The sequence below is a fragment of the Macaca thibetana genome, chromosome 19, assembly GCF_024542745.1.
Source record: "Macaca thibetana thibetana isolate TM-01 chromosome 19, ASM2454274v1, whole genome shotgun sequence".
Taxonomy (NCBI): Eukaryota; Metazoa; Chordata; class Mammalia; order Primates; family Cercopithecidae; genus Macaca; species Macaca thibetana.
The window spans coordinates 37,897,558-37,911,121 of NC_065596.1; the positions used below are offsets into that span (position 1 = coordinate 37,897,558).

The window sequence follows — 13,564 nt, forward strand, 5'->3', positions numbered from 1 at the left end:
ATGCCTTTCTCACCAGGCAGGTATGCAACAAGATGGAATCAGAGGACTAGGGTCACCCAAATGGGACACAAATAAAGCTTTACCCAGGAAGACCAAGAGCCCACAGTTCTCCAGCCTCCTATCTTGGTGCAACATCCTCTGGGCCAGGCCCAAATATCCACATTTCTACCAGGTGAAGGTCAGAGCCATGACCTTGAAAGGCACCAATGCCTGGCAAGTCAGACACAGAAAGTTGACCTCAGACTGTTGGATATTAGGACCTATTGCTTGGTCACTAGGAAAGTTGCAGACAGCCAAGACATCTGAGGGTTGAGCTCCAAGTAGGGCATGAGGGCAAAGGACTCTGCCTCTGAAAATGGGGTAACTGTGGCAGAGGGTAAAGCCTATGATGGGGGATGTCATTTCCAAGTTAAGGTTTCTGCTACCCAGGCTCCTTCTGATTCTCTACCTCCTGTGTGTCCTCCTGCACTCACATCGAACCATCCCATGGAAGCCCCCAGGTTGCTTGCCTGGCTCCACGCTCTGACAATCACATGCAGAATGGAGTTGTTCCCTCTAAGCTAGGCTGTGCCTACACTGTCACACCTTGTACAAGAAGATTGTGTTGCGAAAATAAAGACACAGCCAGTTACTAGATGTGTAGATGCACTTTTACCACAGGCACACTTGTCTTTTGCTACGGGTTCCTCCACTTCCTATTAATCATACCCAAAATTTCTGTACCAATTATGTCCAATGCTTAGCTCCCATCAGCTTGAGTCCCGCCATCTATGGAATCGTGGTCATCAGGGCACGTGGTTCCTTTGCAGAAGCTGGGAAAAAATTTTGTCTCAACAGTGCTGGGCATTACAGCCTGTGGGAACAATGCCACAAATCCATCTTATTCTCCAAAGCACAGGAGCCTGTCATAACAGCCGACTTGTCCTCAGAATGACTAGTCCAGAGAAAGTGTAGGGATACAGGCCAGAAATTAGGACAATAAAATTATTGCATTTTTCCCTAGGAGGCCTTGGGCAGCAAGGCAAACTGGACTAAAACCAGAATGAGAACTACTCTCTGTCGTTTTATTTTTCCTTCACAGGCCAACGACATTGGGGCCCCACAAAAGCTGTCCATTCCTTTATGTAAGAGCCCAAGTGTGTTTTCCAGCCACTTTACACAGTAAACCAAACCCTAAGACTACACAGATTTAAAAAATAAGGCCTTTATTACCACGCAAACCAGAGCAATGTGAGGCAGCCAGTTACGAGGTGGTGACTTGGATACTGGAAAAACTACCAAGTGTCGTGTGAGAACAAGAATTTCCATGAAGGGAAGCCTTCCACATCAGCTTCCAGCAGAACCCAGGCTGGGTCCTTCTGGCCAAAACTGGTCAGATGTATGCTGTAATCAGTCAGAAAAGGAAAGGAATTCCCCTTAAAGGCTCAGACTGCTCAAGGAATTTCCTCCAAGGAATGGGAGCACACAGGTGTATCTCCCTTGCCTTAGTACGCAAGGGTGACTAATGATTTAACTCCTGCAAAGGCCTCCAGCAGTTTAGAACGTGCAAAGGAGCTCCTGCAAGACACATGTGCCTGGAACTCATGAGAGTCTCACCCATCTGGAGGTCTACCAGTATGAGGTTTAACTTTAGGCAGATGGCTCCTTCACAAAGACTCTCTATAGCCGTAACACTGAAGAAAGAGATGGCACATTCCCTGCAGGTCTAAGCCTTTTCTCCAGTGTGGAGTTTTAGGAGTTAAACAATGTTCGCTCTTGGGCTGTAGGATTTTCCGCATTTGCTGCTGTCACGAGGCCTCTCCACAGTGTGAGATTTCCGGTGGAGAATGAGGCCAGAGTGTTGTGTAAAGGACTTCCCACATTTGCCACACTCATATGGCCTTTCTCCCGTGTGAACCACCTGGTGTTGAATGAGGCTAGACTTTTGGATAAAGGATTTCCCGCACTGTCCACAGTCATAAGGCCTTAATCCAGTGTGAATTTTCTGGTGTTCAACAAGGGTATAGCTTTGTCTAAAAAATTTCCCACATTCACTGCACTCGAAAGGCCTTTCTCCAGTGTGAGTTCTCTGGTGCCGAACAAGTTTAGATTTGAACATAAAAGCCTTCCCACATTCCCCACATACATAAGGCCTTTCTGCAGTGTGAACTTTGTGGTGTTTATTGAGGGTGGTTCTTTGGCTAAAGGATTTTCCACACTCGTCACACTCAAAGGGCCTAGCTCCACTGTGAATTAACTGGTGCTGAATGAGGCCACACTTTAGGCTAAATGATTTCCCACACTGGCCACACTCATAAGGCCTTGCTGTAGTGTGAATTCTCTGGTGTACAACAAGGCTGAAGCTTTGTCTGAATAATTTCCCACATTCACCACACTCATATGGCTTTTCTCCTGTGTGAGTTCTCTGGTGCCGAACAAGAGTGGATTTGGATCCAAAGGCTTTTCCACATTCATCACACTCATAAGGCCTTTCTCCAGTGTGAATTCTGCAATGTTCAATAAGGTTGGAACTTTGGCTGAAAGATTTCCCACATTTCCCACACTCATAAGGCCTCTCTCCAGTGTGAACTCTGTGATGTTTAATGAGGGTGGCTCTTTGGCTAAATGATTTCCCACACTGATCACACACATAAGGCCTTTCTCCTGTGTGGATTCTCCGATGATCATTCAGATGAGAGGTTTGGCTAAAAGTCTTCCCACATTCACTGCACTCATAAGGCCTTTCTCCAGGGTGGACTCTTTGGAGCTGAACAAGGGAGTACTCACAGCGGCAGGCTTTCCCACATTTGCTAGATTCATAAAACCTTTTTCCAGTGCAGACTCTAGGGTGAAAAAAAGTTTGTTTGTGGCTGGACTCTTTCCTGCATTCACTCCACTTGTAATGACTTATTCCAACATGAAAGACCTCCTCACATTTGCTGATTTTGTTGGGTTGTTCATAGATAGCAATAGCCTGAGGCTGAAGAACACCCAATGGGGCTAGGAAGTCCTTCCTAACCTCAATGCTGGTGAAAGGCATTCCTGACTCAGGGAATAGGCAGCACTGCACAAATGAGGCCTTGTCCATGTCACTTTCCAAGGGTTTCTCTGCACTATGATGCTTCTGTTCCTGGTGAAAGACTGCACATGCCCCAGTCAAGCATGGTTTCTGCCCAGGCAAATCGGTCAGGTGTAAAATGTCGGTCAGGAACGGGACACACATGTCACAGGATTGAGTCTTCTGGGTGGATGGACTGGCCTCTGGAGTCCTGACCTGAGATACTCTTTCTACAGAAACACTTTGCTCAGGTGTCTCTTCATCCTCCATCCCATGGCAACAAACTGAAAGCAGAGAAACACTGATGAAATGCACGTTGACTATGATGGCAGTGTATTAACCATTTAAAAAAAAACTATTTTCTGAATAATTAATGTTCTGATATCTTAAAAACTTTGCTGGCCTGAGCTCAGGAGTTTGAGACAAGCCTGGGCAATATGGCGAAACCCTGTCTCTACTAAAAATACAAAAAATTAGCCAGGTGTGGTGGCGGGTGCTACTCAAGAGGATGAGGCAGGAGAATTGCTTCAACCCGGGAGGCGGAGTGTGCAGTGAGCCCAGATCGCACCACTGCACTCCAGCCTGGGAGACAAGGTGAAACTGTCTCAAACGCAAAAGAAAACAAAATAAAACACTTTGCTGGCTGGGGAGAGAATGGTGCTTCCAGAGTGAGCCAACTCTTAAGAGATAGCAAAGGGCTCAGCAAGGAGCATAACAAATACAAAATCAATTCAGAGCCCCATACTCCCAATCACATTTTCTATGTGACTTGGATGTTTCAGGAGCTAATATTCCTCTGCTCTAATCATCCCAAGGTCAGGCAGCAGACAACTAAGCCCAGTGAGCCCCTTTGCCCCAAAGCAAACCACTCAAATTACCCAATCCTAACCTGTTTATCATGTCTTGTGTTATCTGCAGAAACCCCAATAAAGGCTGTGGCTTAATATTTTCCCTTCTCTCTTGTGGCCCTGCATGGCACAGTGCTCACATGCTCTTGCTATTGCAGGTGATAAATTCCTATGTCATTGACATTAACCTCTCTGTATTGGCACTCTACCACCTCCATTAATTAAAACCCTGTGGGTACATAACAGGAAAGGGAAGCACCTTCACATAGACATCAAGGAATGAATTCACAGTATTGCTTTGAAGCAACATTGAGGAGCTGAAAGCAGGATAAGAAAGGGGCTGCCTAGCAGTAGGGGGCCTCTAAAGATCACAAAATGGGGAGGCCTCACCAAACACAGGATATCAAGGATGGGGTGCAGCACATAAGGACAGACAGGGTCTCCAATCTACTCCTTTGCCAAATCCTGTGGCAAGATCTTGTCAGCTGGTGGCATGTGTATGCTGTGCTGAACGTTGGCATTATTCAGGCCCAAGATAATGCAATTGGAAGTGAGTGAGAGATTCCAACTGCGATCTTGTGTTCAAGAAATATTTAATGGCATGTGCACAACTCACAACATATTGGGAGTGGGTCAATGTTGGAAAACATGCTGGGAGGCAGTGCAGAGAAACTGGTGACACATGGAGGGCAGAAAGATGGGGCAGCATGAGGCCAGATGTCCCAGATGAACCAATAAGCCAGCAAAGTGTCAAAGAAGAGGAAGAAAAACGTAGAAATGAGGTGTGTCCAGTAGCATTAGCACCAAACTCTGGATGACACAGGGCAAATTCCTGGTAAGATTAGAAAACAGGCTGGATGCCATGTCCTCACCCAGGTGCCACTGACTGAGGCCAGGCTTCCTCTGAAGCCATATTCCCATCTTCACCCTTTCCAACAACCAGGGCTTTCCTGGCACCTCTAGATGTGCCACTACTTGGGACTTGAATGAAGCAAGTCCTAAGGGACAGCTGGGACAGGTGAGTATCCTGCAGTGGCCCAGAGCAAGTCAGCTTCCTTGAGAACACAAGAAAGAAAATTAATATCACACAGATCCTGAAGGAGGTTCTGGCAACAACAGCTCATGGTCCATGTAAATACTGATGAGGAAAATTCTGCAAATTCCTAACACAGGTAGTCAAAGGAAATGTCATCAAGGAAGCAGAACCTGAGACACAAAGTACCATGAATATGAATACAGCCACCCAAAAAGGAAGTGAAGAAGTAAACTGAAATGCATTAGGCTGACTCAAGACACCTAACATCCAGACCCATCCCAGTGCGTTTTGGAACAGCAAATGTCAGGGCTGATTAAGGAGTGCAATGATTTCATTCCTTACACCACAGCACATATGCCAAGACAGTGGGGAAGTCAGCAGAGCCCATGGTCCGACAGAGCTGCCTCTGGGGAGAAAAAGGATAGACAAAGACCAGGAGACAAGAGTGGTTGTGAGGGCCTTACCCAGCGCAGTTATAAGTGCAAAGTTCTCCAGCATCACATCACGGTACAGGAGCCTCTGAGCCTCATCAAGGAGCCCCCATTCTTCCTGGGAGAAGTAAATGGCCACGTCCTCAAAGGTCACAGAGCCCTGCCATGATGGGGACAGATCTTTCCATGATCAGATTCTCTCCTAGGACCCCAAGTTCATGCCCCCACGCATCCTTCCCCTGCTTACCCCCAACCCTAAGCCCCACCTCAGAGGAGATACCAAGCCCTGGTGGCACTGATTCCTGCCCTCTCCTCATGGTCCCATCATCACTGTGTCTTCCCACAGCACCAACAGGCAGGTGGGCCAGGAAATGCCATTTAAACTCTGGGTCTAGCATATAGGGTTGGATTTTGTCTTGTCAGATAATTCTCCTGGAGTTTCCAAAAGTATGCCTCTCACATACAAGCAATGATGGGGTTAGCCATCATTCTTATATCCTCAATGCCATGGCCATGGGTTGTTCAGTTCACACTTCCTCTCCATATGCACATCACTCTTTGAAGCACACACCCTCAAACAATCTCACTTCCACAGCGATTTCCACCCTGTTGCTCCACACCACAGGCAGTTCTCTGGCATCCCCACGATATTTGGAATGCAACATCCAGAAAGTGCTTGGCAAACTGAAATGAGGTCCGGTGCTACTCAGAGGCTGAATGTCCCCACTGCCAAAGGCAGCCCTTCAGAGCCCCATCCTGCTCTGAAGGCCTCCTTGCCTGACTCTGTCCCTTGCTACATCCTCAGTCACCCAGAAATACCTGGGGTTCTGACACCCATGGCCCTCTTCCACTAGTGCTGCACTTGATGTCCTCTGTTAAGTCACAGTCTTTCTCTCCTGTTAACCCTCATTCAAAGTCTGCCCCAAGAGGACTCCCACACCTCAGGCCCAGTAACTCTCCCAGATGACCACCTGTGACTCTCAACTTATCCACCTCCCTAAAATTCCTGACACCTCAACGGTTACCACAAAACCCTGGTAGATAGATCCAGAGTGCTGAAAAAGCACTAGTTTTGGTCTCAGTGTCATCTTGTCTGGATTACTTCCAAGCATTGATCTCATGCCCACTCTTCTCCTAGATCCTTGGCCACTTGCCAGATCATCCTTGCTCTCACACCCTACCATGGCCACTTCTCTCTCATACCTGTCTTTGTGATTCCCACCATGATCAACCATGTCCCCCAGCAGAAGACCCAGCAGTGACCCCCAACCTCCCTTCCCTGGGCTGGTAACAGCATTACTAGAGTGATCAGGATTCCACCTCCTAACTGTGTCCCAAGCTATACCCCTAGGCAAGTACTGGCCACCTTTTAAATGCCTCCATCCTGAATCCCTCCCCACAGTTCTAGTCCTCTGGATAGACTATCCACTTGATGTCTAAACTAACTGTTCTTTGAACCATCTCAGACTCTAAAGATGTCCCATTGGGCCATGTTCAAATGATGATTAAAAAAAAAAAAATTAAAAATAAAGATATTCCAAATCAAAATTTCTGATTATCTCTAGAGATAACTGACTCTACTACCAATTTTACAATCCTCGCTAGTGGAGCTTCCATATTTCCAGCTGCTAAACCCAACTTGCTTTTACTCCTGAATCCTACTTTTCTATCTCTTGCCTTCAACATCTCAAAATCCAGGCTTCCCTACTTAAAAAACGGTTCCAGAATCCAACTACCACCTCCACAGCCACCACACAAGTCCTGCCACCAGTAACACTCATCTGGACTACTACAGCAGCCTTCTTCACTATCTTCCTATCTCATACCTCACACTCAGCCTGTTCTCTCAGCTTGGCCACACAGAGAACCTGATGAGACCTGGATCAGGTCACATACCTCCTCTGCCCCCAACTGTCATTGCTCGTCACACACTCCAGAAGAAACACGCAACAACTGAGAGCCATTTTTTTGTCTGATTCCTGCATCCCAGCGTTCAGTTCCCATGAGAAAGAAAAAAGTTGTAGTTCACTAAACCAGCTCAGCTTGACTTTCAAGCACTTGCTCATCTAGTACATAAGCCTGAGACAACGTTCCATACCTTACTTTGCTGGTTTCCAGCAATAGGAACCGTTCTATACCAGCTTCCAGCCTGGATGTATGACCCCTGGGATTGATGTTTGTTCAGGGTTCCTAGAACCAAAGACCCAAAGAGTGCCAAGAGAAGAGTCCCAGAACACAATCTCAGAGACAAACACTGGGGTCAGCACCAGTGAGGCCCCGAAACACTCTCCACTCACCTGTGTGAAGCCCATAACTTTAGCTTCTGCAGTCACGGGAACCTGCGGGAAGAGGAAGGCTGTGAGACGCAGGTAACTACGGTGGAAGGTCCATGGGCTCATGCCTCCTTGTTTCCCTGCGCAGCCCTGGAGACAGGTGACTTGGTGATGACTAAATTATCATTGCGCCTCAGTTCCGTGTGACTCTTACCTGCTCTGGGACCTTGCACAAGGACTCAACCTCCCCGTGCCTCGGTGTTATCCCCCTTCCAGGCTGTTCTAACTCTTAACTTTAGGAAAATTTTCAAAAGTCTAACTCAAACCATGTGCCGCAGCTGTTCATAACCACCCATGGCTCTCAGCGTCTTGAAAAGAGCGAGCCTCACTTTGCCATTCCGGCGTGAACGATCCTGGCTCAATCGCCCCAACAAGAGTCACAGAAACCGGCCCCTCCGCCTGCCACACCCTCCACAGCCCACGACACCAGGCTTGTAAACGGGAGCCCCACCCGCGAGGGCCTCACAGTCCTGGACTCGGGCCGGGCTGCAGGGACGAAAGCAGGCGCCCCTCACGCAGGGTGTTGGATTTCCGGCGGGGAGGGCAGGTGAGGCCGGGGGGACGTAGCACTCACCGAAGTCGAATCTCTCAGCACGGCCGCCGCCATCGGATTGTGAGTGGAGCGGGGCCAGGGAACCCAGGCACAGTTGCCACCAGCGACAGCGACCCACGGGCTGCAGCGTAGCGGGGCGACCCCCGCTCTGTGCCGGGGGCAGCGTTGCTAACTCAGGCGGCGTGGGCCGAGGTAGAGAACCCCCAAAAAGACCATCTCGGAGCGGTGCCGGAAGTTCCGCCTTACCGTTTGCAACAAACGGAGACAGGCCCGATCCTGAACGTTGATTGGCTCCGCGTCTTTGCAGCTTGGCGCTCAGCATTATGGGTAATGTAGTTCTCAGTCGCCCAGGGTGCCAGTGCCCTCCCCGAGATTCACCCGGAACAAGGGCCAACCGGCCGCGCGGAAGGCGCTAGGAAAAGGCGCGACACCAAGAGCGAGACAGGGCCTTGCCGCTCCTTAAAGGGGCCGCTGGCCGATTTCCGCGGTCCCAAACCCAGCTAAGTGCCCACGTGGCTAGAGACGTTGATTCAGGTTCAGGAAGCAAAGGCTCCGGATCCACACGGACGCGTCACTCCACGGGGCCGCGTAGACACCGCGGCCGCAGCGCGGGAGGGTCTTTGCCTCATCCCCCTCACGTGTGGGCCCGAGGCGTTTGAGGCCGTTTCGGGGACCTCAGCGGTTACATAGGCGACAGAAGGGACCTACGGGTCAGGCTCAGGGTCGCCGGCCCCGGAGACCACTTGGGGGCCACGCCCCCGGCCGCTCCTACCCTGAGCCCCTTGATGGTCCCCAGGTGCAGGAGGCTGGGCCGAGAAGTTCCTGGGGCAGGGTTCCTGGGTAGCTTCACCCAGGGCACACCTCCTCCGGGGGGCCCTCCCTGGGCGAGCTGGGAAAAGGGCGTTTCCTTGACTAGCAGGCCACGTGAAACGCAGAGAATCGAGTGTCACCAGGAATGAACACACAAAGGGACTGAACGCTGGGAAACATGAGGACAAAATCATAGAGGTGTCCACCAGCCACTGACCTGGAATAACAAATAGTCATCCAAACGTGCGAAAGAGAGGAGAGTGAGTAAAAGGAAAAAAAGGTGCTCACAACGATCAAAATGGTGCGTGTGGCTCTGGCCTCTTGAGAAGCTCTGAGGAGATTCTGTTGCTGTGAATGTGTTGGACTTGCTGCTTGTGTCTGTGCAGGAAAAGGACCATGGAGCTACTGACCCAGATCATGAGGCCCAAACTCATAAAGTCAGTTGCAGAGAATATGAATACGACTAGAAACTTTATACATCTAGCTGGTTTGAGCAAAGAACAGTATACACAATTTATTTTCACACTTACATTTTTGCTGTTTATTTGACTAGTCACATTCATAGAAACAAAGATATTTACCAACAGTTGCAGGATCTAGCAGAGAAAACAACAGAAGCCAGTGAACTTTGGGGATCCCATTCTGAGCTCCAACCACCTAGAGAAACAGGGACAAAGTTTTATGGACTGGAAGCCACTGAGGAGACAGGCGGTGCTGAGGGAAACCCCTCTGGCCACTCTGTGAAAATAGAAGAGAAGTTTGCATCCAGCCTTATCCAGGAAATAGTTCAATCCAAAAGCTGCTATTGTATGAGGGATCCCTCTAGAGAAAAGCACAAACAAATTGGCAAAGGCCAGCTGGTTGAGAATAAGATCCGTGGGTCTAATCTTGTGTCCAGTAAGCAAGGTGAAGTTACAAAGACAAAGAAAGAAGGAGTTTCCAAGGATTCCCACTCCCATCTGAGTGAGAAAGGTAAGCCCCATTTGCAGATTGGCAGGAGCTATCACGTTAATATCTATAAGACTTGATTTTAATTGGTACCAGAACAATGAGGAGTTCAACAAGCAAAAAGAAATATGTTGGCCAGGCATGATGGCTCATGCCTGTAATCCTAGCACGTTGGAAGCCTGAGGCAGGAGGATTGCTTGACGCCAGGTATTCGAGACCAGCTTGGGCAATATAGCAAGACCCCATATCTAAAAAAACAAATAGCTGGGCATAGTGACATTGAGGCCAACGAGCTATGATCACATCACTGCACTACAGCCTGGGTAACAAGGCAAGACCTTGTCTCTTTTTTAAAAAAAAAAAAAAAAAAAAAAAGAAAGAAATTGTCATACCATGCCCAATAACCTCTAGGACTAAACCTAACATGTATTTTTCTAGTTTAAGTGGGCCTTAAATATGTGTGCTTATGGGTGCAGAAGTTCTCTCCTTTAGTTATAAAAATATCTCTATCAAGTGGTTGCTCCACAGCCTGCTTGATTTCCTTTCCCAAAAAAAGAGGCTTTTTCTTTTTTTTCTTTTTTTTTTTTTTTTTTTTTTGAGACGGAGTCTTGCTCTGTCACCCAGGCTGGAGTGCAGTGGCCGGATCTCAGCTCACTGCAAGCTCCACCTCCCGGGTTTACGCCATTCTCCTGCCTCAGCCTCCCGAGTAGCTGGGACTACAGGCGCCCGCCACCGCGCCCGGCTAGTTTTTTGTATTTTTAGTAGAGACAGGGTTTCACCGTGTTAGCCAGGATGGTCTCGATCTCCTGACCTCGTGATCCGCCCGCCTCGGCCTCCCAAAGTGCTGGGATTACAGGCTTGAGCCACCGCGCCCGGCCCTTTTTTTTTTTTTTGAGATGGAGTCTTGCTCTGTCACCTAGGCTGGAGTGCAGTGGCCAGATCTCGGCTCACTGCAAGCTCCGCCTCCCAGGTTCATGCCATTCTCCTGCCTCAGCCTCCCGAGTAGCTGGGACTACAGGCGCCTGCCACCATGCCCAGCTAATTTTTTGTATTTTTAGTAGAGACGGGGTTTCACCGTGTTAGCCAGGATAGTCTCGATCACCTGACCTTGTGATCCGCCCACCTCAGCCTTCCAAAGTGCTGGGATTACAGGCGTGAGCCACCGCGCCCGGCCATGGCTGCAAATTTTCTAATTTTTTTTCTCTGCTTCCCTGTTAAATATAAATTATATCTTTTGGTAATTTATTTGCTCTAGCATCTAGCACAGGCTTTTAGGAGTAGCCAGGCCACATCTTGAAAGCTTTGCTGCTGAGAAATTTCTTCCACCAGCTATCCTTGGTCATTACTCTAAAGTCCAAACTTCCATAGATCTTTAGGGCATAGGCACAATGCAGCCAAGTTCTTGGCTGAGCCATAACACATCTGACCTTTGCTCCAGTTCCCAATGCGTTTCTCATTTCCATCTGAGACATCATCGTTCTGAACTTCCCTGTCCACATCACTATCAGAATTTTGGTCACAACCATTTAACCAGTGTCTAAAAAGTTCCAAACTTTCCCTCAACTTCCTGTCTTCTTTTGAACCCTCCAAACTCATTCAACCTCTGCTCATTACCCAGTTCTAAAGTTGCTTCTACATTTTCAGGTATCTTTATAGCAATGCCCCACTCCTCTGTACCAATTTTCTATGTTAAGCCATTCTTGCATTGCTATGAAGAAGTACCTGAGACTGTACTTAGAAAAATTAGAAAATTTGCAGCCATGGAGGCTGGGAAGGGTAGCAGAAATGGAAGGGAAAGTGGGGATAGTTAATGGATGAAAAAATATAGTCAGATAGAAGGAATAAGATGTAGTATTTGATAGCACAACAGGGTGACTACAGTCAACAATAATCTATTGTAGAATTAAACATAATTAAGAGTATAACTAGAATGCTCATAACACAAAAAAATGATAAATGCTTGAGGTGATGGATACCATTTATCCCAATGTGATTATTACAGACTGTATGCCTGTATCAAACTATGCCATGTAACTCATAAATATATACACCTACTCTGTACCCCTAAGGACTAAAGATAAGAAATAAAAAAAAATAAAGACAGGATGGAGCTAAACCTGGGCCCTCTGGTATGTTCTACCTGCAGGTGGAGCTGGCCTCTGCTGTCTTCAGTCCCTTGCTAGATGTCATGGTCCTTGAGGTTAACACTCCCCCATACCATTTGGTACCTGTGGAGTCCCTTGGGATTAACTGGGTGAACAGCAATAGAAGTTAGTAGACTTTATGAATGACTCTGCCAAGCTGTACTTGAATAGCTGTGCCAAGGAGACACACACAGAAAGAAAACACAAAACAACCCATGCACATCCTAAGGGCTTCACACTTTCTTGCACTCTATCTTCAATGTTTTTTAGCTTTCTCTTTAGATACTTATTGACTGTTGGTCTCACCTAAGTTTAGCTATAGATAGAGTTTATTACTGCTTTGTGATCACTGGCAGCCTCCCTCATCTCTGGCTGGGCTTCTCCCTGAAGGACTGGGCCTCAGGAGCAGGTGGGTCGTTTAGTCCCCTGGACATGCCACACAGAGTAGGTTAACCTAGCTAGGCTATCCCTCTTCCCCAGGTTATCCAAGCAATCCCACTAGTTCTATGCCTAGATGGACACACATGCTTGAAGTTTGAGGAGCCATGTTTGATCTGATGTGGCAACTCTGAGAGGACAGTGAGGGTGAGGGCATGTGTTAGGTGGCCATTGTGGGGGCTGCTGGCCTCTGGGACCAGAGGGTAGTGAAGGGCAGAACGGTGGCACTGAGAGAGTGCCGGTGTTACTAAGGAAAAGAGTTGCTGTCTGATGCACACAGAAGCCAGTACCATGGCACCAGGTTTTTGAGAAAAGCAAACCTTTGGCTGGGCACGGTGGCTCACGCCTGTAATCTCAGCACTTTGGGAGTCCAAGGCGGGCGGATCACAAGGTCAGGAGATCGAGACCATCCTGGCTAACACAGTGAAACCCCGTCTCTACTAAAAATACAAAAAATTAGCCAGGCTTGGTGGCGGGCGCCTGTAGTCCCAGCTACTCAGGAGAGAATGGCCCATGAACCGGGGAGGCGGAGCTTGCAGTGAGCCGAGATCGCCCCACTGCACTCTAGCCAGGGGGACAGAGCGAGACTCTGTCTCAAAAAAAAAAAAAAAAGAAAAAAAAAAAAGAAAAGCAAACCTTTATTGCAAATCCACAAACAAGAAGACAGGAGTCCAGGTCAAATGCATCTCCCCAGTATAGGGTTTGGGGCAGCTTTTAAGGATTAGGAAGGACAGGTTGGTAAGCACTGGAAGGGTGGATTTTGACTGGAAGGACTTCAAACAAATCTATTGATGGCAAGGCGGGGACAGGGGTGTTATCACCCAAGATTCGGAGACAACAGACCCCTTGCTTTCAGAAGTGTTTCAACACTTGGGTTCCGGCCATAGCCCGGGATTTTGGTTTCCTGGTGGTGGCAGGGTGGAGTATGGTAGGTGAGACTTCAGTTCCAGGTGTTGGGTCAATGTTTTCTTTTCTTTTCATTTTAT

The 13,564-nt window shown here is 48.2% G+C and overlaps 2 protein-coding genes across 5 annotated transcripts; both read right to left on the reverse strand.

Annotated features, from left to right (window-relative positions):
* Positions 1–1,185: 1,185 nt before the first annotated feature.
* ZNF416 (zinc finger protein 416) lies at positions 1,186–9,132 on the reverse strand. 4 transcript variants are annotated; one of them, XM_050768625.1, is made up of 4 exons: positions 8,485–9,132; positions 7,650–7,691; positions 5,386–5,512; positions 1,186–3,321 (listed from the first exon to the last, which is right to left on the reverse strand). In XM_050768625.1, the coding sequence occupies exons 2-4, from the start codon at positions 7,662–7,664 to the stop codon at positions 1,739–1,741; spliced, it is 1,725 nt and encodes a 574-aa protein (XP_050624582.1). In that variant the 5' UTR covers positions 7,665–7,691; positions 8,485–9,132; the 3' UTR covers positions 1,186–1,738. The 4 variants fall into 4 exon arrangements, with proteins under 4 accessions (XP_050624582.1, XP_050624581.1, XP_050624584.1 ...); XM_050768624.1 differs by having other exon boundaries at positions 8,260–8,493; XM_050768627.1 differs by lacking the exons at positions 5,386–5,512; positions 8,485–9,132 and having other exon boundaries at positions 7,650–7,687.
* LOC126941698 (vomeronasal type-1 receptor 1) lies at positions 8,578–9,914 on the reverse strand (the record flags this gene model as incomplete). Its single annotated transcript, XM_050768363.1, is given in 5 exon segments — positions 8,578–8,650; positions 8,947–9,282; positions 9,284–9,383; positions 9,386–9,477; positions 9,703–9,914. Coding segments are annotated over 5 exon segments (813 nt in total), but the record flags the coding sequence as incomplete, so codon positions are not given.
* Between the last annotated feature and the right edge of the window lie 3,650 nt (positions 9,915–13,564).